General features: G+C 49.1%; 1 protein-coding gene across 1 annotated transcript in view; it reads right to left on the bottom strand.

Annotated features, from left to right (window-relative positions):
* The window catches only part of aox5 (aldehyde oxidase 5), a gene marked incomplete at both ends in the record, with an annotated part of 234,481 nt that overhangs the window by 42,802 nt on the left and 166,932 nt on the right, over window positions 1–24,747 (bottom strand). Inside the window, 4 exons of the mRNA XM_084324128.1 lie at window positions 8,605–8,719; window positions 9,436–9,488; window positions 11,510–11,584; window positions 24,601–24,729. Coding sequence (XP_084180254.1) covers window positions 8,605–8,719; window positions 9,436–9,488; window positions 11,510–11,584; window positions 24,601–24,729 — 372 coding nt within the window. The remainder of the gene's footprint in view (window positions 1–8,604; window positions 8,720–9,435; window positions 9,489–11,509; window positions 11,585–24,600; window positions 24,730–24,747) is intronic.

Raw genomic sequence — 24,747 nt, 5'->3', positions numbered from 1 at the left:
GGTCCATGTGATGGATCTGTTTCAGGGAGTTGTCAGAGCTCCTCCTCACGAAGCTCCTCCTCGGGCCTTCTGTGAGTTAGGACTCTCCTTCCCTGTGAGGGAGCCTCCTCAGAGTTCAGAGCCTCCTCCTCAGATTGTCAAGGTGAGTAGAACTTCAAAAAGGAGTCCTGCTCTATTGTGTGTGTATTCGATTCAATTCGATTATTGAGTGTGTATTGGTTCAGTGCCTCCTCCTCGGAGAGCCCTAACCCAAATTTTACATAGCTCAATGTTGCAATATATTCTTTTCAATCTATACAGCTCGCGTGGGAAGTCTCTCTGGGGATTTCTCTCTGGGATGTAAAAATGTAAAAAAAAAATACCCTCAGCTGCGTCACGAGGGGTTCATGTCAGTCTGTGTTCTTTCTTTTTTGAATAAAAAGAGGAAGGTACATGAAGCACGACGGCTCCGTGTCGTTCTCCCAGGCGACTTGGAGGAACAATGTTTGGTGTCTTGCTAGACTATCCATTGATGTGTTTGGGTCTCGACGCATACATAGTGCTGACTCGGTGTGTTTCTGTTAAAGAATCAGCCTTGGTTGCTTGTTAAAACAGCATTTTTATAGGGCAACTGGGATGGAGTTTTGTCTCTTCCGAGCGCCAGTTTACTAGGTTGTCTCGATGAATTCTCGTTCATATCTGGGGGATGTTAACGGAATAGATCTGAACATAGGTAGAGGGGTCTCACGCCCTTGGGGTAGGCCACTGAGCACGGTCCAAATGGGACCGTCTGGGTGGCGCCCTCTTTTCATGTTTTAGATCGACACGCATACCTACCCCCTCTTCTGGAGTGGGCATGTCGGCGTGGTTAGGACACGGGACTGGTCTGGTCACGCTGGTCCAGGTCAGTTAACCCGTTGTCCGCCGGGGATGCAGATCTGCTGTTCTGGTACCCTGAGGGACTTGTGCTTTTTTCGGGGGGAAAAATGCTGGGTCGGTTCGGGTGTCACAGGGTTAGGCGCTATGGAGACCCTTTGTTGGGTACATATTGTACTCTGCACTATCGTAATGGCTTACGGCCATGCCAACCTGTACACGCCCGATCTCGTCCGATCTCGGACGCTACGCAGGTTTGGTCCTGGTTAGTACTTGGTTGGGAGACCGCCTGGGAATACCAAGTGCGGTGTGCTTAGGGCTGGTTCTCCATTCTTTTCACTCCTCTCTCACGCGTTGCGAAGAGGGGGCTGTTGGGGTGGTCTTGGACCTCCTCTGGTAACCCTGTGCTTCCCGTGCCGCCGGGCCCGGTCCGAAGTAAAGTTTCGTTGATACCGTAGGCCTGGGATAACCCTTTTTTGAAAACTGAAAAACTTGTACTGCGGTATAGCCAGTGTATGCCCGCAGGTGTGTTTTGGAGTTTTTTCTTGAGGGGTTATAGGAACAACCACCGTCGGTACCAAGAGGGTGGTTGATTCCCTGGTGTGTTGGAGCAGTGTCAACTCCCGGGTTACCCGGTTGAGTGTGCCCCTGCACGTTCATGACGTCTGCCAATCATGTCAGCCTTCTCTGCCTCGACCCCTCTGGGTGGTTTTTTTTTAATGGAGGCTTTGTCATGCAACAACGCCAGCATACGCCCCTTCCGCCGGGGGGGCTGTTTTCAGCTGACTCCTTTGGTGCCTGTCTCGTCCGCAGTGCTCCAGGCTCAGGTTACAGCCTGTTGCCTGGTTTCCCCGGTGCGCTGCCTGCTTCCGTTGGTTAACCTTTTTTGTGTGCTTACGGCCATGCTGACTGCCTGTTCTGCAGGGTCAGTGTGACAGGCGGTGTGCTATTGGGGGGAAAGGGCCCGCTCTTGGAGGGGCCTTATCCGAATACGCTGGCGATGTGGGGGGCGGTGTCACTAAGTGACCACCTGGTGGGGTCTTGATGCCTGGCGTCATTGACCTCTCCGGGCCCCCATTTTCCAGGGGATCCAGTCCCTTCAGTGGGTCTGGGTCTTCCTTCGCGCTCCGCTGCTACGGCCTTGCCACGGGGTTGGGTTTGCTCTTGACCCTGTGATTTCTGGGGGCAGTAACGAGGTTGTTCCTTCCGTTCGTTCCCGGGTGGCATGCGGGTTGTGCGTGTGTGTAGTCGTGGGGTCAAGCCACGGTCTGCTCACCCTGTGCGTTGAGTTGCTTGAGTGCCTCTTCACACGGTCGGGTATCCTCCATTAGGGAGGGTCGGGGGGGCTCGGTCCTCCCCGGTCTGATGGTTGTGGGAGGCCTCAGCGGGATACATTCGTCGGGCTATGGCTCCGCTCAGCCCCTGTTATGCAGACAGGTGCTGAGCAAGCCATAACGACATAGAACGAAGGGTTATGTATATAACCCAGTTCTATGAGTTATGGTGCGCTCAGCACCTGGACGCCGCTGCGGCCCTTGATTTTTCATTGTGGTGAAATTTGTTGGGAAGGAGATGAGTGTGTGGCCCCACCCCTGCTTATGTAGGTAAGTGCATAGACGCCTGCGCAATAGAGCACGCGGAGCGGGTGCTCTACGACTATTGAACATATGAACATATACCACTTTTTGATCATATGAAAAATATGATATACCCCCCCCCCCCATATATAAATCTAACCATAACTAAGTAATTTCAATCAAATTAATAATACGCAATGACACTTAATAGCAAGTTTTTAAGTTTCCAAAGATTGTGTGACCCCCCACTTTAATGGTTTGATCCAGTGCCCACGGGCCACGGTTCGTCGGCATGACGTATACGACATGTTGGGGGAGGCGGCTTTTTCGAAAGCCCTTGAAAAATTCAGGCTGGATATTGGATAACATTGTGACTGGATTATTCTTCGGCGTTTACATCAAAATGGAGCAAATCATCATGTAAGTCGAACACTGTGACTGTATACTAAATGCGCAAACAGATTGAAACTGAATATTTCTCGTATGGTGAGCCTCGGCGCTGCTGCGCTGCACCGAGTGAATCCAGAGATACGGGATGGTGCGCAGGCGCTGTGATCACCCAACGGCGGAAATAATGCCGCTTTGAGCATTGAGGAGCAAGTGACTGTGGATTCACTCGGTGCAGCACAGTCACGAAAGGGCTTAACATGGACCCTGATGTAAACAAGACAAACGTCTTTCTCTGGTCTGCATCGCCTTAACAATTGTGTGTATTGAGCCGTACTGTATTGTACCCATTCTGCAATCTGTTAAATAAAGTTTTCATTCATTCATTCAGCCGCCGCGCTCACTGGGGCTATTGATAGCGTCAATTAGTTGTTGTTGTTGTTGTTGTTGGTACTGCGCTGCGGATGTGAACGGGGCCGGAGGGGCTTTGGGAGGATGGGAAAGTTATTATTATTATTATTATAATAGTAATTGGCTATCATACGTGCCTAGCTAGCGTTAGCTAAAAGAGCCCTCGCAGTGAAGTTATTATTATTATAGCTATCATACTGCAATATAAACTGAGTTTTATAGTGAAAAGAGCAGCTTTATTTTGGTCAAGATTGAAGGCTCTATATTGCAGGAAATTGCACATACAGGTGTTCATTAAATGTTAAAAAATCTGCCGTGGAGGGGGTCGTGCCGGACCCCCTCCAAACCACCCCTTGCACACAAAAATAAATAAATAAAAAAGAAAAAGGTAAAAAAAAAAGAATACAAAAAAATCTTGCACCCCCACTTTCAACTATAACTAGGCGGCCATGGGTAAGCGGATGGGGGTGTGGCCAGATGAATGCTGGCATGTAAAGGTACATGGTGGAATTTTTTATTCAGTGTATACGCTGAAGCGAGATATATGCAGACAGGTGCTGAGCGCACCATAACTCATAGAACTGGGTTATATACATAACCCTTCGTTATTAAAGTGTAAAGGGACTAGTGTGTACTTTATGGTTATTAAAGTGTAAACTGAACGGACTGTACTTTATGGTTATTAAAGTTGTGAGGATTGGCCCATTCCCGCCACACGCTTCAAGGTACTGTGAGGAGGATTGGCTCAGTGCCACCACACGCTTCCAGGTCAAGTACCAATTGCCGTCACGCACCTGTCGGTTGTTTGTAATCAGCGCCCAGAGCCCTTCATATACTCGGGTCTTTCTGTCAATCGTTGTCGGGTCGTTTTGGATTACCACTGCTACTGCCTGTTCCCCCCGTTGTTGTGCCTCGTCTGTTTTTCTTCAGGACGTCTATGGAAGTTGCCGCTGTTGTGTATCTCTATCATCCGTTGGAGCTGTGCCTCGTTGCCCGCTTTGCGCATTTGCGCTTTGGTGAGTTTTTGGAACGAACCTTTTGGATTCTCTGTTTTCTGTGTGTTTGGATAACACTGAAGATTTGCCGTTTTTGTTTTGTACTGGACTCAGCTAAACTTGTGTGTTGGTAACACTGAAGATTAAGTCACGTGGGATTGTACTGGGCTCAGCTAAACTTGTGTGTTGGTAACACTGAAGATTAAGTCACGTGTGTTTATACTGGACTCAGCTAAGGTGGACTGGACTGCCTCTGTATTCCGTTGGCTTGTTTTTTGACCACTCTCTCTCTCTCTCCGTTCCTCCCCGAGTTGGATCCTGGAGTAGCTGCAGAGCCGCAGAGGCAGTGGCGCTACGCCGCTTCACCATCTCAATACCGGGGACGATCTGCAGAGCCGCAGACAACTCTGCCAAGAACATTCTTCCCTTTGTTGTTCTTATTGTTATCTCGCTCATTCCTGTTTCAGAAATAAATACGCCCTAGTCTTTGGCTAACTCTGACCTACCTGTCTGTGCCGTGCTGTTGGGGTCGGTTTCAAACCATAACAAAATGTCATGATCCTAGGCCCGGTCCTGGCTGGACTGGGCAGGATGGTAACATTGGGCAGTACCCTCCACCTAACTTTGGGCAATGCCCTCCATCTGACATTGGCCCTCGGCCTGACATTGGCGCCCTACCACCCTCTAGTGGTCACAAACAATTGGTGCACGCTGCAATGACAAGTATCTTGACCACTGTATTAACAGTAATTAATTGTGTAATCAATGTGGTGTCCTGGTGTGTGCTGTCATTGTCTTTCCCTTCCCTGGTGTGATGTCATGCACTGTTTTGGGTTGTTAGGAGTTGCTTTTGTGTTTAGTTGTGTTTAGTTGTTCTTTGCTTATTGTCTAGGTGTTGTTTGTGATTCTGTGTTGGCCAGGTGTTCTTAATTGTTAATTAGTTGGGGTATATAGGGTTCTGTCTGTCCTCCCTTCGGTGTGGCGACATACCTCCAGTTACCCCCTGTTCCTATCCACGTCGTGTCGCACCGTCCTCCCTCTAGTAAGTCTTAGTGTTTGTTGCTTTGTATTGTGAAGTTTGTTATGTAGTTTCTGTATGTTCCTTGTATTGCACTGGATTCTACAGTAAACACCCTTCTCCAAGCTTCACTCCTCGCCTCAGCCTCCTCCATCCTTCCCTTTCTGTATTATTGCATTCTACCTACCCCATCGTGACAGAATGTCGCCACCAACAGTAACGAATGCAGCAGGAAGGGCAAGTGATACCATCACCGTTGTCCTGACCCTGATGGCCGGTGACATGAAGAGTTACTCACTGGCCAAATGGGGGTTCCTACTCCGGAAGATCGACCAGGTCGCCACTGAGAATCCGACACTGCAGACGGCGATGTGGGAGATGGCTGAACATGTTGCTGTCCTCATAGAGAAGCATAAACCGAAGGCTAGGGTAGCTAACCTGCCGACTGTTCTCAGGCTTACGGTCAGCCTAGATCCTCCCACAGCCGCTGAGGCTGCTCGGATGTCCATCGCCGATCTGTCGTCTACAGCCAACATAGCTCCGACCGTTAGCTTCGTGCCAATAGCTAACCGGTCGTCCCCAGTTAGCACAGCTCCACTTGTTAGTCCCGCCACTATCGATGGCCAGACGTCTCCAGTGGGTACAGCTCCACCCGTTAGCTTTGCTCAGACAGCTAACCAGACATCCACAGCTAACATAGCTCCACCCGTTAGCTTCGTGCCAATAGCTAACCGGTCGTCCCCAGTTAGCACGGCTCCACCTGTTAGTCCCGCCACTATCGATGGCCAGACGTCTCCAGTGGGTACAGCTCCACCCGTTAGCTTTGCTCAGACAGCTAACCAGACGTCCACAGCTAACATAGCTCCGCCGGTTAGCTTTGTGTCAATAGCTAACCAGCCACTCCCAGCTAACCTAGCTCCGCCCGTTAGCTTCGTGTCAATAGCTAACCAGCCGTCCCCAGCTAACATAGCTCCGCCCGTTAGCTTCGTTTCAATAGCTAACCGGCCGTTTCCAGCTAGCACAGTCTCCACTGCCAGACTAGGCTCCAGGTTCAGGGTGAGCCTAGTATCTGAGACAGACCAGATGTCTCCAGCTAGCACAGTCTCCACTGCCAGACTAGGCTCCAGGTTTAGGGTGAGCCTAGTACCTGAGACGGACCAGATGTCCCAAGCTAGCCAGGCATTCTCAGCTAGCACAGTTCCCACAGTGAGTCCAGGGCCCACAGTTAGCCTAGCCCCCGAGGCTAGTATGGCTAGTAAGGCCTCCACAGCTGGTCCAGCTTCCACGCCCAGTCCAGCCTCAGCTCTGGGTCCTGGCTCCTCATCCCCGGATCCTACACCACGCCTCGCCGCCGAGACCGATCCGGTCTCCACGCCCTGCCCGGCCTCTCCACCTGGTCCGGCTGCCGTGCCGGCTCCCGGCTCCTCGACGGATCCTGGCTCCTCATCTCCGGATCCTACACCAAGCCTCGCCGCCGAGACCGATCCGGTCTCCACGCCCTGCCCGGACTCTACACCTGGTCCGGCTGCCGTGCCGGCTCCCGGCTCTTCGACGGATCCTGGCTCCCCGTCTGGTCCAGCTCTGCGCCGTGATCAGCGTCCTGGTCCTCGCCGTGGTCCTCGCCGGGGTCTTCGCCGTGGTCTGCGTGGGATACTGCTCCAGGGGTCGTCGCCGCCGCACCTCCGGTCCGGCTCTCCTGAACCGGCCCCGGGTCCGGCGGCTGGAGGGTCTCTCGCCCGGGATCCTGCTCCAGGGTCCAGCTCCCCTTCCCGGGCTTCTACACCGGTACCCACCCCCCCTCGTCGGGCCTCTCTTCCCAGGTCCAGCCCTCCTCGTCGGGCCTCGGTGCCCGTCCCCACTCCCCCTCGCCGGGCCTCGGTTCTCAGGTTCTGCCCCCCTCCCCGGGTCTCGGTGCCCATCCCCACCCCCCCTCGTCGGACCTCTGTTCCCAGGTCCAGTCCTCCTCCCCGGGCCTCTGTTCCCGTCCCCACCCCCCCTCTCCGGGCATCTGCGCCCGTTTTCAACCCCCCTGGCTGCTATGCCCCTCCTGGGTTTTTCGTTCAGCCTCCTGGTCCCTCTTCTTCGGGTCCTCTCCCTGGGTCCTCTCCGGGGTTCCGGCTTCCTCCCTCACCTGCTTATGGACGTTGTTTTCGGGAGTCTGGAAGCCCCCCGTTGAGGGGGGGGTACTGTCATGATCCTAGGCCCGGTCCTGGCTGGACTGGGCAGGATGGTAACATTGGGCAGTACCCTCCACCTAACTTTGGGCAATGCCCTCCATCTGACATTGGCCCTCGGCCTGACATTGGCGCCCTACCACCCTCTAGTGGTCACAAACAATTGGTGCACGCTGCAATGACAAGTATCTTGACCACTGTATTAACAGTAATTAATTGTGTAATCAATGTGGTGTCCTGGTGTGTGCTGTCATTGTCTTTCCCTTCCCTGGTGTGATGTCATGCACTGTTTTGGGTTGTTAGGAGTTGCTTTTGTGTTTAGTTGTGTTTAGTTGTTCTTTGCTTATTGTCTAGGTGTTGTTTGTGATTCTGTGTTGGCCAGGTGTTCTTAATTGTTAATTAGTTGGGGTATATAGGGTTCTGTCTGTCCTCCCTTCGGTGTGGCGACATACCTCCAGTTACCCCCTGTTCCTATCCACGTCGTGTCGCACCGTCCTCCCTCTAGTAAGTCTTAGTGTTTGTTGCTTTGTATTGTGAAGTTTGTTATGTAGTTTCTGTATGTTCCTTGTATTGCACTGGATTCTACAGTAAACACCCTTCTCCAAGCTTCACTCCTCGCCTCAGCCTCCTCCATTCCTTCCCTTTCTGTATTATTGCATTCTACCTACCCCATCGTGACAACAAAAGTGTAAACTGAACGGACTAGTGATGTACTTTATGGTTATTAAAGTGTAAAGGGACTAGTGTGTACTTTATGGTTATTAAAGTGTAAAGGGGCTAGTGTGTACTTTATGGTTATTAAAGTGTAACGGGACTAGTGTATACTTTATGGTTATTAAAGTGTAAAGGGACTAGTGTGTACTTTATGGTTATTAAAGTGTAAACTGAAGGGGCTAGTGTGTACTTTATGGTTATTAAAGTGTAAACTGAAGGGGCTAGTGTGTACTTTATGGTTATTAAAGTGTAAACTGAAGGGGCTAGTGTGTACTTTATGGTTATTAAAGTGTAAAGGGACTAGTGTGTACTTTATGGTTATTAAAGTAAAGGGACTAGTGTGTACTTTATGGTTAATAAAGTGTAAACTGAAGGGGCTAGTGTGTACTTTATGGTTATTAAAGTGTAAACTGAACGGACTAGTGATGTACTTTATGGTTATTAAAGTGTAAACTGAACGGACTAGTGTGTACTTTATGGTCCCCAGTGAGACAGTCGATCTCCACTTCTGAACAGCAGGCTCCGAAGGTGAAGTAGTAGTACGCCTCGCCCTCGCCCTTCTCCCAGTCCACACTGGTGTGCGGGCCCCTGGAAATCACACACACATCTGTTATGGCCCCATTCCATTCCAAGTCATTACAGGTGTGGAAACATTCATGTTAACATCTACTCCCAAAAGTCTCCTCATTTTAAGTGCTGGAGTTCACTGGGCAAAGCTGTACTGAGGTGGAAGTAATCATTGATTGATTGAAAACTTTATTAACAGTTTGCAGAATGGGTACAATTAGGGTTGGGCATTGTTTGGATTTGAACGATTCCGGTTCCGATTCCGATTCTCCATTTCGATTCATGTTCTAAATGATTCTCGATTCTGATTATTTGAGGTGCAGGTCAAAACAGGTCACAGCTTATTTCGCAAGAGATTTTTTTTATTTAAATTTTTTAATACTTTATTTTTTTCATACTATTCACATTGTCAGTTGACTTGATACAGTTTAATTAACAAAGTAAATAAAAAAAAAAAAATAATTTAAGAATCTAAATGGAAACATCTTACTTCCGGTTCCGGAACCGGAAGTTAGGAACCGGTTCCTATTAGAACCGGTTCTCGGTGCCCAACCCTAGGTACAATACAGTACGGCTCAATACACACAATTTGTTAAGGGGATGCAGACCAGAGAAAGACTTTCGTCTTGTTTACATCAGGGTCCCCCATTTTCAATTCATCATAATATATTCATCATTCATAGATGTATCAATAGTACCTTCTGTATACATACAGGAAATATACTGTATATACGTACATGAAGAATCCAGTGGCTGATAAGCTGATCTTCTGACAGTAAGCTTCAACAATCTGAGGCGAAAGCATGCAAAGAAAAGGTCATGTAACATTTATTTTCTATTATTGTGGTAAATCAACAGGCTTTTGGTCAAGATGTGTGTTAAACCTTGTGTGGTGTTCGGGTCAGTGGGACCCATTTTCAATGTTTACTACAAGTATTTTAAGTATGTTTTTTTAACATGAGTCTCATTGGCCTTGGCTAATTTTATGCAAAGAACATATAAAATAACACATTTTCATTGAGTGTGGAAATTGTAGGTGAAAACAAGTAAATATGGTTAGAATTAAACAAAAAGGTTCACTGTGTACCTTCACTGTCTGCCTCCACCTTTTTTATTTATATTTTTACTAGATAAACACGATTTATTCCATTCATGTCTTGATTATAAAGATATTTTCTTTTTACAGACATCACATTCCCATCACGTCACAAAAAACAAATGTATTCTTTATTGATAAATGTGATCTAGGAGATCTACCTTGAATGAATATATGGAAAATATTAACCATATATGCTGTATAGATTGCTTGTAATTGAGATAAAGTTAACATCTGTTAAATATTTCAACATGAATTGTTATGGCTTTATTGTATTGATTTGATTTGAAATCTTTATTTCGAACATGTAAATACAAACAAAATAAAACAAAAACAAATCATTAATCTCTAGCAATGAATAAAAAAAAAGAGAACATAACTAAATGTACATGTTCGAAAAGGAGTAGGAAGAAGTATACACTTATTTAATCCTACCCCTTTTCCACTACTCGACATTAATGTAATTCCTTATTAATTTAAAACCTTATAAAACAAATATATATATACAAATATATGCCAAACGTGAAGATCCCTGTACCTCGTGAAAACTATTTCTTTATAACTCAGTTTGAATTGTCTTATTGCTTAAGCACATTGCTTAAGCACAACATTCAGACTGTTCCACAGTTTCACTCCACATATGGAAATGCAACGTCTTCTCCTGGTAGTGAGTACACTAAGAACCTTTAAAGGAGAACACCACACAAGGGTTAAAGGAGAACACCACACAAGGGTTAAAGGAGAACACCACACAAGGGTTAAAGGAGAACACCACACAAAGGTTAAAGGAGAACACCACACAAGGGTTAAAGGAGAACACCACACAAGGTTAAAGGAGAACACCACACAAGAGTTAAAGGAGAACACCACACAAGGGTTAAAGGAGAACACCACACAAAGGTTAAAGGAGAACACCACACAGGGTTAAAGGAGAACACCACACAAGGGTTAAAGGAGAACACCACACAAGGGTTAAAGGAGAACACCACACAAGAGTTAAAGGAGAACACCACACAAGGGTTAAAGGAGAACACCACACAAAGGTTAAAGGAGAACACCACACAAGGGTTAAAGGAGAACACCACACAAGGTTAAAAGAGAACACCACACAAGAGTTAAAGGAGAACACCACACAAGGTTAAAGGAGAACACCACACAAGGGTTAAAGGAGAACACCACACAAGGGTTAAAGGAGAACACCACACAAGGTTAAAGGAAAACACCACACAAGAGTTAAAGGAGAACACCACACAAAGGTTAAAGGAGAACACCACACAAGAGTTAAAGGAGAACACCACACAGGGTTAAAGGAGAACACCACATAAGGTTAAAGGAGAACACCACACAAGGGTTAAAGGAGAACACCACATAAGGTTAAAGGAGAACACCACACAAGGGTTAAAGGAGAACACCACATAATGTTAAAGGAAAACACCACACAAGGTTAAAGGTTAAAGGAGAACACCACACAAGGGTTAAAGGAGAACACCACACATGGGTTAAAGGAGAACACCACACAAGGTTAAAGGAGAACACCACACAAGGTTAAAGGTTAAAGAAGAACACCACACAAGGTTAAAGGTTAAAGGAGAACACCACACAAGGTTAAAGGTTAAAGGAGAACACCACACAAGGTTAAAGGTTAAAGGAGAACACCACACAAGGTTAAAGGTTAAAGGAGAACACCACACAAGGTTAAAGGTTAAAGGATATACCCATTGCTGCCAGGTGTCTTTGGGGTTCCTCTCCATCACCGGCTGCAGCCGCTTCATCAGTATCTCACATGCGTCCTGAAATAAGACTCTTGAGTGATTATTTAGTTTACTTAGTTTATTTGATCAGGGACAGTGCATATCAATCAACAGTTATACATTTATAAATGAATACAAATTAAAAACTGTAAATATGCCAACATTAGCAGGGTTGCTAGTTTTCAGTTGTAGTCCCTGGGCCAGATGTTTAAGCCAGAAAAGAAAGAGAAAAATAGAAGGACTAATAGAAGAGCTAATATAAAAACAGTTTAAAACATATTCTGTACATTCACTCACTATGCATTCGTGCATCTATAAAAACAAATCAAATCTATACATGTATAAACACTGTAGCATTAGGCAGGCACACATATGGCAGGCACACATATATATAATCATAAATCACATAACCACATAATCACAATCAGGACAGTCAGGCTAGTGGGTAAGCATACGGGGGCTGGGCAGCTGGACTGCGACGTGACTTTCTAATGGTCACGGACCTGATTTTGTAACAGCCATGATATTAATGGATTGAAGCGGACAAGCCGTGGTGTCAGGCATGTGCAACAACAGATGGGGTCCAAACTCAAAGTCCCTGACCCTTCACACGTCCTCTCAATTTGCCCTCTTGAAGGAACACACCAACGTTATGGGAAATATTCTCATAATTCTCCAGTCAGACAAGAAGATGGATACTGTCGTGTAATGTGTTCCTATACCTCAATGAGCCAGTCAGATAGTAGGTACCTTTAGTTATAGCTTTTAATGTACCTCCGTGTATCACAATACAACATGACGTGAGCATACACAATTGCACTCTGAACTCTACTCAAGTCCCGCCCACTCCCTTAGGCTATTGGCTTACACCACATCTCCCTTTTTGACCCGTTAGAATAACATTAACATTTCCCAGTTCCACATGAACATCTTCACATAACATTCACTTACAGAATAAATGTGTTTATGAAACTGGTTAAACAATGCATGTGTACAGTAGAACATCAAACAATGCACTCTTTACGTGTACATTAAAACATCAAACAATGTTCCTCTCACAGATCTAGTCTATGAGGTCTGACTACCTCTCTGCCTGACCTTGTTCTGACCGTGTCAGGGGAGACCCGAGGTGAGTCCATACTAGACAGTACTGGTTGAGGAGAACCAGGCACAACAGGAATGTCCTCCTGTGGTGTATGACTGTGACAGGCTTCGTGTCTCTGTTCAGGCATAGGCACTAGGTGATGACGGTTTCGTCTGATTGTGCCATGTGGCCCGCTGACAAGGTAGGACCGTGGTGTGTGATGTGCGGCTGTCACTGTGCCTGGTGACTTCATATCGGTGACCCACACCGGATCTCCTGGTGACAGCGTTGTGAGATTCTTCACCCTGTGTCTCTGGTTGAAGTGCTTTGAATCCATCCATCTCTTCTCTCTTTCCCTTCGCTGAAGTCTCCTTAGATCGGGAAGTGCTGGCTCCAACACCGCTGGGAAGGTAGGCACTGTTGTGCGCAGACGGCGTCCCATGAGCAGCTGCGCTGGGCTGAAACCATTACTCAAAGGCGTCGCCCTGTATGCGAGCATGGCGAGATATGGATCTGATGATTTCTTCAGCAGGTTTTTAATCGTTTTGACTGCTCGTTCCGATTAGCCGTTCGATTGGGGAAATCTCGGACTGCTGGTTGTGTGCACAAAGCCATAATGTGCAGCGAAGGCTTGCATGTCCTGTCCCGAAAATTGTGGCCCGTTATCAGATATCAAAGTCTCTGGAATTCCATGCCGAGCGAACATCGATTTGAGGTGAACTATGACATCTGATGATCTTGTTGGGCCTAGTTTGGCTATCTCCACATACCTGGAGTAGTAGTCAACCACGAGCAGATAGTTGCTACCGTTCAGGGAGAACAGGTCTGCCCCCAGCTTCTGCCAGGGCCTGTCGGGGAGTGTAGTTGGCATGAGTGGCTCACGCGTGTTCACCCGCTCTTCGAGACACGTTCTACAGTTCAGAACTAGCTCCTCTATCTGACTGCTCAACCCTGGCCACCACACAGCCTGCCTTGCCCGGTCTCCGCACTTGACCACCCCCTGGTGGCCCTTGTGTATCTTTTCCAATACACTGTTTCTCATTGTGGAGGGGATCACCAATCTCGTGCCTCTCAGTAGCAGTCCACCATGCACACTCAGGACGGCGCGCTCCGCCCAGTAGTGCCTCACCGGCCCTTCCAGTCTGCTGCGGTCTGGCCACAGTATTGCATGACCTGTGTGCACACACTGTCGTTGCCCAGCTGTTCCCTGAGATCGTGTAATTAGCTGCTACTTGCTGGTAGGTTATCCATGATGGAGTCGACGTAGATATTGGTGTCCTCCATCAGCTCTTTGTCCCGTCCGGTGCCGCCATCCCCCAGAGGCGCACGTGACAGGGTGTCGGCTGTAGTCAGACTCTTCCCCGCAACGTGAGTGACGAAGTAAGAGTATCTCATGAGACGCATACGGAACCGCTGTATCCGTGGTGGGAGAGCGTCGAGTGCCTGTTCCCCTAGCAGGCTCACCAGTGGCTTATGGTCTGTTTCCATCTCGAAATGCAGACCCAGGATAAAGTCATTGAACCTCTCACACGCCCCCAGGTCAGGGCCAGAGCCTCCTTTTCTACCTGGGTGTACCGCTGCTCTGTGGGTGTGAGAGACCTGGAGGCATATGCTACAGGTGCCCAGACGTCATTGTTTCTGTGTAGCATGACCGCTCCCAATCCGTATGACGAGGCATCTGCCGAAATCTTCAGGTCACGATTAGGATCATACAGCTGGAGAACAGGTGTAGATGAGAGCTCTTGTTTGAGGTTGTCGAATGCCTTTTGCTGCTCATGTCCCCAGACCCACAGGTTCTTCTTAGACAGCAAGTCTCTCAGCGGCTTGTCCTTCTCCGCCAGATTAGGAATGAACTTCCCGAGCTGGTTGACCATGCCCAGGAAGCTCCTGAGCTTAGTCATGTCAGTTGGCTGGTCCATGTGTTGAACCGCTCTTGTTTTGTCCGGGTCTGACCTCACCCCCTCCGCGGAGACACCGTGTCCAAGGAACTTCACCTCTCGCACGCCAAACTCACATTTTTCCATGTTGAGAGTGATTCCGGCCTTTTGCGCCCTCTCCAGGACAACATGCACTCTTGCATCATGCTCCACTTGAGGTGAGCCCCATATGAGGACGTCGTCCATATGGCAGGCAACTCCTTCGAGACCCTCTGTGACTTCTGTCACCATCCGATTCTGGAAATGTTCTGGGGCAGAAGAAATTCCAAATGGTAGTCGATTGAAGTAGTAACGGCCGAATGGGGTGATAAATGTAGTGTAGAGTGCAGACTCCTTCGCCAGAGGAATCTGCCAGAACCCCATATTAGCATCCAGTTTGGTGAAGAGTTGTGCTCCTGCTAGCATGCCGAGGGTTTGGTCAACTGAGGGGAGAATAAACTTCTCTCTGCACACGGCCTCATTGAGAGGGGTTAAGTCCACACAGATGCGGACCTCGTCCTTCACCTTCTTCGGGGCTACGACCATGCCGCAGCACCAGTCTGTAGGTTCCTCGATCCTGGTGATGACCCCCAGCTGCTCCATCCGTTTAAGCTCTGTCTTGACCTTTCCCATCAATGGGAGCGCCACTCGTCGTGGAACACTGAGTGCGAACGGTTTGGCATCAGGCTTGAGCTTGATTGTGTATTCCTTTTGCAACAGACCCAACCCCTCCCAGAGCTTTGGGTAGCTCTCCTTCACTGTGTCTAAGCTTATGCTATCTACTCTAGCTACTAGATTAAGCTTGACAGAGGCTGGTCTACTCAGCAGGGATGTATGGAGGTTTTTGACTATGTAAACATCCTCAGTTACAGTCCTGTCTCCATAGCACAACACTTCCCTCACAGCTCCCTTCACCTCTAGTGGCACCCGTCCAGGCCCAAACAGTGGCTTACATGGACTGATCAGCTTGTGCTCTGAGCCTGACTGAACTAGCTTTTCATACACCTGCTCTGGCATGACTGTAACATCTGCCCCTGTGTCGATCTTAAATCTGACCTTGGAGTCTCTGATGCCGATGTCTACAGTCCATGGGTCATCTCCTGCCTCCACACGACCTAAAAATATGCTACTACTGTCCTCTGTGACAGCGTTCACACCACTGGCTGATTTGCATACTTTAGCATAATGGCCCAGTTTACCACAGTTGTGACACACTACATTTTTAGCAGCACACTGTGATATTGGATGAGAAGGTTTACCACATCTGAAACAAGATTTATAATCCTCTCCTTTAGGAGGCCATTGCCTTGGTTTAGCCTGGGCATGTGGCTGTCCTTTGTTTACAGCCCAGGGTTTCCCCTTGCTAGCATGCACTGCATCCACCTCAATCTTGCTACTACTAGTCATCTCACTTCTTAGGTCAGTCTGTTGTCTCTTAATCTCCTCAGACTGCCTCGCCATGTTAATGGCTTTTGTCAGGGTTAAATCTTTGTCTAACTGCATCCTCTCTGATAGCCCTGTGTCTCTGAGACCAACTACCAATCTGTCCCGTAACAGTTCATTGTGCAGCCCCCCGTACTCACAGTTTTCACCTAAAGCATACAGTGCTGTAATGAATGAGTCCACAGTTTCTGATGCTTGCTGCATCCTTTTGTTGAACCTGGCCCTCTCATAGATAACGTTCTTTTTTGGAATAAAGAAGCCATCGAATTCTTCCCTCACTGCGCTGTATTCTTCCCGCTGTTGGGCGGTCAAGCTGAGACCACGCAGCACGTCATCTGCCTCATCCCCCATGCAGTAAACCAGCGTGTTTACCTGGTTAGCTTCGGGTGAGTTGTTCAGGTTGCTAGCTAGTCTGAAGCGTTCAAACCTCCTGCTCCATTTTTCCCACTCTTGTGGTTTAGAAAAGTGAACAGGTTCTGGAGGGTTTATAGTGAAAGTTGTGGACGGAAGAACTACCGCATTTTGCGCAGGTAATGGAGCTCCCGCTGCTTGTCCTGCTTGCATTATTCTCCTCCTGCGCCGTCTCCTTGGCATTAGCTGGTTAGCTTTCCGTTAGCTTCGAACAAACACTATGAAATCCCCCGTCGAACTTGGCTCAAAGTAGGTCCACTTCAGACACCATGTCGTGTAATGTGTTCCTATACCTCAATGAGCCAGTCAGATAGTAGGTACCTTTAGTTATAGCTTTTAATGTACCTCCGTGTATCACAATACAACATGACGTGAGCATACACAATTGCACTCTGAACTCTACTCAAGTCCCGCCCACTCCCTTAGGCTATTGGCTTACACCACAGATACCAATTTCCTCTCTGTGCGTTCAGTAGAAAGCTACCTGGCTGCATCCTAGATCAACAGAATAATCTGAATTCTGTGTGTGGCAGTTTTGGGTGTTTTGATCCCAGGTGGAAGGAGGCTTCGTTCAGGGAATTGGCCTCTACACCATCGAGGAGCTCCAGTTCTCCCCGCAGGGCGTGCTGATGACCCGGGGCCCGTCCCAGTACAAGACCCCGGCCCTCTGCGACGTCCCACCCCAGCTCAAGACAGTAAGTGCATTTCCCATAATGTTTCCTCCTTTAAAGAGCAATGCCACCCAATTAGTGTTCTTCCCAAGCCCTAGCACAGTTCAGCAGTCTCTCCTAGTCCTACCATTAGAAATAATAATAATAATTTAATAATTTAGGACCTACTCAGAGGTCATTAATCAGCATACATGCGATGCATGTATGCAATTCGTCTCTGCGATTAACCCATCCCGTCGTCCTTCCCCCCCAAGGGCAGCCGGGAGCAGACAGGCGCAACGTGAGCCGCGCCAGGGGACCAATCCAAGTGCTCCTGTCCGTCTTCGTCAAGGACGCCACAGCGTTAGCGATCTTGTTGTTGTGCATGTTTTTCCACTGGGTTTATCTTATCGGGGGGGGGAAACCCTTGCGAGCACGGGGAAAACATGCAAACTCCACACAGAAAGGCCTGGGAGATACCCCACCTGGGTAACTGGCATCATGGAAACCTGGTCCCCAAGCGGGAATCGAACCCTGGACCTTCTTGCTGTGAGGCGACAGTGTTTAACCACTACACCACCGTGCCGCGCAGAGAGGCGACCTGCGACCTTGTGATGTCACCTGGATATAAATTCTGGGGCTGCTCCATACATTACATTTACATTAACATTTAGTCATTTAGATGACACTTTTATCCAAAGCAACTTACACGTTCTGTACAAGTCAGCAGGAAGGGTAAATGGCTGCATTTATATAGCGCTTTTATCCAAAGTGCCTTACAATTTGTTCCTCACATTTGACCCATTCACTCACACCTGCTCATCGGGAGCAATTAGTAAATTAGCAATTTACGTGAGTAAAAATAAACTGGTTTTGTTGTATGATGAGAGGTTGTGTGTTCATGTAACATTAGGCAACGTAGCTGAGCTCACAACTGGCTGGGTTAAAAACCCTGCGAAGCTATGCATAGTGGCATGTGATCGAGGGGTGAGTCCCTCTCTCAGCTTGTGATGACAATAAACAGGTGGCGAGTTTCACATATTAACAGGGCTGTACCTGTTAAAACGAGTCGTATCAGGGGTAAGGTGGTGAGGGGTGGTTTTTTCCCCCGGTTTTCCCCTGGGCCTCCCCCCCCCTCCCCTCAAACATGATTTTGTTTACAATATATTGTTTCACTATGTTAGTGGGGATACGGTGTAACCCCTCAGCTTCTGCTGTGGTTGTGCTCCTGCTTAGAGAGGCAATTTTTTTCTGAAGATTGTTTGGTCACTGTCATGTGGACTTAGCAAGGCCTGTGGCCAGTACTTAATCGAGGACTTGTGTCTTCTCTCGTTATGAAAAACGGCGTTCCTCTTACGGTAGTGAGAGTGTACTTTTGCCTTTTTTGTTGTGATGGAGGGTTGTGTGTGTCGTTAAGATCCACAACTGGGTTAGGTGTTGGCCTACATAAGTTACATGTGTAAGCTCTTGTACCAGGGCCCTTAAAGGGGCCCTCTCTTGGTCTGTGTTTTTCTTCCATTAGGAAAAGGTGTAAAAATTCAGGTGGCAGGTTCTACATTAGTCTATGTGAAGCTGTTACCTTGACAGGTGTACAGGTGCTTCATGTAATACGCTATGACTGGTGTCATGGCTCTGCTTTGTCATTGCATCGTATCAGGGGTGAGGGGTCATGAGGGGGTGAACTGATAAAACCTCCCTCCCCTTTTTCTGATTGGTCAGGGGGTTGGGCCTCCTGTCCTTCGGGCTTCCTGGCACGTTGCTGGATCAGTGCGTCACAGGGTAGGGGGGGGGGGGGGGAGTTTCCTGGTCCCACGCCATATTGGGCGGTGGGCCACAGAATTCCCCCTGCCATAGAGTACGTCACTGGGCGTGTTTCTATTGGTTGTGAGACTTTCGTGAGTTATTTTCAGGCTCCATGTTGTGGACCTCTGTTATTGTCAAGGTGACTAGAACTTAAAAAAGAAGTTCTGCTCTGTTGTATGTGTATTGAGCTTGGTAGGTGATGCAATGCAGTAGAGACGATTTGTTCTTCTGCTCTGCTCCCTACTAGTAGTGTGTATATTGGGTCAGAGCCTCCTCCTCAGGGAGTTTCAGAGCCTCCTCCTCAGGGAGTTTCAGAGCCTCCTCTGTGAGTTCAGAGCGTCCCTCTCAGTGAGGGAGCCTCCTCAGAGTTTCAGAGCCTCCTCCTCAGAGAGTCCTAGTCCAATTGTTACATAGCTCAATGTTGCATATGTCTTTTCAATTTATTGCTCACGTGGGAAGTCTCTCTGGGGGTTCCCCGTCCCCTCTTTTGTGGAGCAGGTTGACGGGGTGTTGTTTAGGGAGTTCCCTGACTCCTCGCCTGTAATGGTCCGTTGAGTCATGGGATTCCCCCCGCCATAGGGTATGTCACTCCCCGTCCCCTCTTTTATGGAGCAGGTTGACGGGGTGTTGTTTTCCCTCAGCCGCGTCGTATGGGACCCATGTCCGTATTTTTTTCTGTGAAAAAAGCGGCTTCTTGTCGTTCTCCCAGGCGGCTTGGAGGAACGGTATCTGGGTTCTTGTTAGAATGTCCATTGATATGTTTTGGGTCTCGACGTGTACATAGTGCTGGCCCTGGGTGCTTCTGATAGGAACTATGCATGGGCTTGCGCGCCTTGGTTGCTCATCATTGAAACAGCGTTTTTATGGGGCAAATGGGATGGAGTTTGTCTCTTCCGAGCGCCAGTGTACTAGGCTTGTCTCTACGAATTCTCGTTCATCTCTGGGGGATGTTAACAGAATAGATCAAAGCATTGGTAGAGGGGTCTCACGCCCTTGGGGTGGGCCACCGGGCGCGGTGCTTTGTGTTCTGACCATCTGGGTAAATGTCTGGGTAAATGTAAATGGGTGGCGCCCTCTATAATGTTTTGGATCGACACGCGTACCTACCCCCCTCCTGGGATTGGGGATGGCGGCGTGATTAGGGCACGGGACTGGTTCTGGTCGCGCCGGACCAGGTCAGTTAACCCGTTGTCCGCCGGGGCGCAGATCTGCTGTTCTGGTACCCTGAGGGACTTGTGCTTTTTCGGGGGGAAAATGCCGGGTCGGCCCGGGCGTTGCAGGGTTTGACGTTATGGAGATGTTCGTGGTTATGTTACTACGTGTTATCCCTCACTGTTGCTTGGTCCATATTGTGTTGTACCTTGCGCTGTGCTGAAGGAGCCTGGTCCTTCTCCATTCTTTTTTGCCCCTCTCTTCTACTGCTTGGCGGGGCTGGGGGGGGGCTGTCGAGGTGGTTCTTGTAGAACTCCTCTGGCATCCCTGTGTACGTCCCGGTCCGCCGGGCCCGGGTCCGAATTTGTTTTCGTCGACCTGTTGGCCTGGGTTAACCCCTTCTTGAAAACTGAAACACTTGTACTGCTGTATAGCCAGTGTATACCCGCAGTTGTGTTTTGGAGTTTTTTCTTGGGGGGTTATAGGAACAACCGCCTCATGTTAGAACCAAGGGGGTGGTTGGTTCCCTGGTGTGTTGGTAGCGGAGTCAACTCTCGGGGTAGGCCGGGTTTGGCCCCGTCTACCTGTGAGTGTGCCCCCGCACCTTTCATGACGTCTGCCAATCATGTCAGCCTTCTCTGCCTCGGCCCCTCTAGAGAGTTAGGGTTTTTTTTGTGGAGGCTGCGACATGGTGCACAGCATGCCAGCATGCGCCCCTTCCGCCGGGGTGCTGTTCAGCAGACCCCTTTGGCGCCTGTCTAGTCCGCAGTGCTCCAGGCTCAGGTCGAGTGGCCTGTTGTCTGGATTGAGGGATCGACCTCTTTTGGGGGTTGTCTCCCCGGTGCGCTGCCTGGTCCCGCTGTGGGTGTAGCCTCATGAGTGCTTCGGGGCGGCGTGCTATAGGGGGGAAGGGCCTGCTCTTGGATGGGCCCTGTCCGAATATGCTGGCGATGTGGGGGGTGGTGTCACTAGTGACCGCCTGGTGGGGTCTCGATGCTGCGGCGTCGTTGGCCTCACCAGGCTCCCTTTTCCGGGGGGTCCAGGCCCTTTCTGGGGCTGGGTCCTCCTTCGCACTCCGCTGCTACGGCCTTGCCACGGGGTTGGGTTTTTGCCCTGGACCCTGTGATATTAGGGGTTGTAACAGGGTTTTTATTTCTTCCCGGTCGTTCCCTAGTGGCATGTGGGTTGCGCGTTTGTGTAGTCGTGGGTTCTTCTGTGGAAGGTAAGTCCCACGGTCTGCTCACCCTGTGCGTTTGAGTTGCTAAACTCCTCTTCGCACAGTCGGATCCGATACCCTCCCGTCCTCCGCTAGGGGGGTCCGGGGGCTCGGGTCCTCCCCGGTTCTGATGGTTGTGGGCGGTCTCAGCGGGTACATTTGTCGAGCGCCGCTCTGTTCAGCTCCTGTATTCCAGTATGACGCAGAGCGGAGCTACACGACTTATAACGTACGGTTATGTCTATAACCATAGTTATATGAGTGTAGTGACGCTCTACGTCGGACTCACTGAGGACCCCGTGGTCTTCGCCTTTGTGGTGAAATACTTGGGAAGGAGCTGTTAGTATGGCCACACCCCTGCTTATGTAGAGGAGCGGATGGGGGTGTGGCCAGGCGGATGGGTGTGTAAAGGTGCATGTGAAAATGTATTCAGTGCTAGTACTGATATGGAAGTGGATTCCAGTATGACGCAGAGCGTCACTACACTACACTCACAGCCCTCGCAGGAATGGGAGTGGCTGGCTCTGCGCTGACATGGCTGTCATCATACCTCAATGACCGCTCCTACCAAGTGTCATGGAGAGGGACCCTGTCGGCCACCCGCCCCCTGCGGACGGGTGTCCCCCAGGGCTCGGTTTTAGGACCCCTTCTCTTCTCCCTCTATACTAAATCACTGGGTAACATTATCACGTCTCATGGCTTCTCCTACCATTGTTATGCCGACGATACTCAACTCTTCCTCTCCTTCCCTCCCTCAGATATCCACGTCTCTGAGCGGATCTCGGCCTGTCTGTCCGACATCTCCGCCTGGATGACGACCAACCACCTCAAACTGAACCTAAGCAAAACAGAATTGCTCCACCTGCCGGCCAAATCCTCCCCCCTAACCGACCTTTCAATCACATTCGAGAATGCAGCTGTGACTGCGTCCCCGACCGCCAAGAACCTTGGTGTTGTCCTCGACGACCAGTTGAACTTCTCTGCTCACATCGTAGCGACGACCAGAACCTGCCGATTCCTCCTGAGCAACGTCAGAAGGATCCGCCCCTTCCTGACAAAAGAAGCCACCCAACTCCTCGTCCAATCAACAGTCATCTCCCGCCTCGACTACTGCAACGCACTGCTCGCTGGCCTCTCGGCCACTGCCACTAAGCCTCTTCAACTCATTCAGAACGCAGCGGCTCGCCTGATCTCAAACCTACCGAAGTCGGCCCATGTCACCCCACTTCTTAGGGACCTGCACTGGCTCCCCATTGCTGCACGAATCCGCTTCAAGGCCCTCGACCTAGCATACCATGCGGCAAAGGGAACCGCTCCCGCCTACCTCCGGTCAATGGTCTCTAACTACACACCCTCAAGACCCCTACGCTCTGCATCTTCTGGCTGCCTCAGACCTACTCCTATCCAAGCTCCGGGAGGGTCATCAAAGAGAAGTCGCCTATTCTCAGTCCTTGCCCCACAATGGTGGAATGAACTACCCACCCCAGTTAGGACAGCCGAATCACGTCCAATCTTTCGCCGTCGACTAAAGACGCACTTCTTCAACCATTATCTGAATTTAAAAAAAAATATATATATATATCTAACCCTAACTAACCGTACTGTCATGCACTTGTCCTAATAAACTAATCTACACTGTAGCACTCAACACTTTGATGAACATTGTTGCTCAGCTGATAGAGTTGTGCCCTTCCTGATGGCTTGTCGTACAGAACTTGTAAGTCGATTTGGATAAAAGCGCCAGCTAAATGACTAAATGTAAATGTAAATGTATATAACTATGGTTATAGACATAACCGTTCGTTTCAGCTGTCCTGACTGTGATGGTTTCAGCTGTCCTGACTGTGGTGGTTTCAGCTGTCCTGACTGTGATGGTTTCAGCTGTCCTGACTGTGATGGTTTCAGCTGTCTGTCCTGACTGTGATGGTTTCAGCTGTCCTGACTGTGATGGTTTCAGCTGTCCTGACTGTGATGGTTTCAGCTGTCTGTCCTGACTGTGATGGTTTCAGCTGTCTGTCCTGACTGTGATGGTTTCAGCTGTCCTGACTGTGGTGGTTTCAGCTGTCTGTCCTGACTGGTGGTTTCAGCTGTCTGTCCTGACTCTGATGGTTTCAGCTGTTCTGACTGTGATGGTTTCAGCTGTCTGTCCTGACTGTGATGGTTTCAGCTGTCTGTCCTGACTGTGATGGTTTCAGCTGTCTGTCCTGACTGTGGTGGTTTCAGCTGTCTGTCCTGACTGTGGTGGTTTCAGCTGTCTGTCCTGACTGTGATGGTTTCAGCTGTCCTGACTGTGATGGTTTCAGCTGTCCTGACTGTGGTGGTTTCAGCTGTCCTGACTGTGATGGTTTCAGCTGTCTGTCCTGACTGTGATGGTTTCAGCTGTCCTGGCTGTGATGGTTTCAGTTGTCCTGACTGTGATGGTTTCAGCTGTCCTGACTGTGATGGTTTCAGCTGTCTGTCCTGACTGTGATGGTTTCAGCTGTCCTGACTGTGATGGTTTCAGCTGTCTGTCCTGACTGTGATGGTTTCAGCGGTCCTGACTGTGATGGTTTCAGCTGTCCTGACTGTGATGGTTTCAGCTGTCCTGACTGTGATGGTTTCAGCTGTCCTGATTGTGATGGTTTCAGCTGTCCTGACTGTGGTGGTTTCAGCTGTCCTGACTGTGATGGTTTCAGCTGTCCTGACTGTGATGGTTTCAGCTGTCCTGACTGTGATGGTTTCAGCTGTCCTGACTGTGATGGTTTCAGCTGTCCTGACTGTGATGGTTTCAGCTGTCCTGACCGTGGTGGTTTCAGCTGTCCTGACTGTGATGGTTTCAGCTGTCTGTACTGACAGTGGTGGTTTCAGCTGTCCTGACTGTGATGGTTTCAGCTGTACTGACAGTGGTGGTTTCAGCTGTCTGTCCTGACTGTGGTGGGAAGTTCGTTCCACCATTGCCGTGCAAGGACCGAGAATAGCCTGCTTCGCTTTGATCACCACATACATAAGTACTGTAAGAAACAGGGCTATGGTCCCAAGAACCGGAACTACCCCAGGTTCCTGTGTGAGTGAGAGGGGACTAGGGAACTCTCCCAGGTTCCTGTGTGGGTGAGAGGGGACTACCCCAGGTTCCTGTGTTTGGGGGAGGGTACACTGTAAGAAAAAAAGCTGCAAGAAAACGATAAATGTCTGGCATCAATGGTTGCCAAATACTTACTGTCTAATTACAGTAAAATAAAATACATTTACAGATTACAACCATTATTTAATGGTTAATATTTTGATAAAAGGTAATTTACTGTATTTTTATGGCATTTAAACTTAAAGTAGAAAAACAAAAGTAATCTGTAAAATAATACAGTGAATTTCCCGTGAAAAAACATTTATTTTTTACAGTGTACCTTGACAGCCATGCCCACGGCGTCGGTGCCGAAGGAGGCTGCAGAGGGTGCTGCGTTGGGGACGTTCCCGGTGCACGTCTCCTTGATGTAGATGGAGGCCATGGGCACCTTCAGAACCCGACTCGCTATCTGGAGCACAACGAGGAG

This window comes from Notolepis coatsorum, assembly GCF_963971535.1.
Source record: "Notolepis coatsorum genome assembly, chromosome: 1".
NCBI lineage: Eukaryota > Metazoa > Chordata > Actinopteri > Aulopiformes > Paralepididae > Notolepis > Notolepis coatsorum.
The sequence above is the reverse complement of the archived record's forward strand: the minus strand, read 5'-3'. Positions and strand labels throughout refer to the sequence as shown.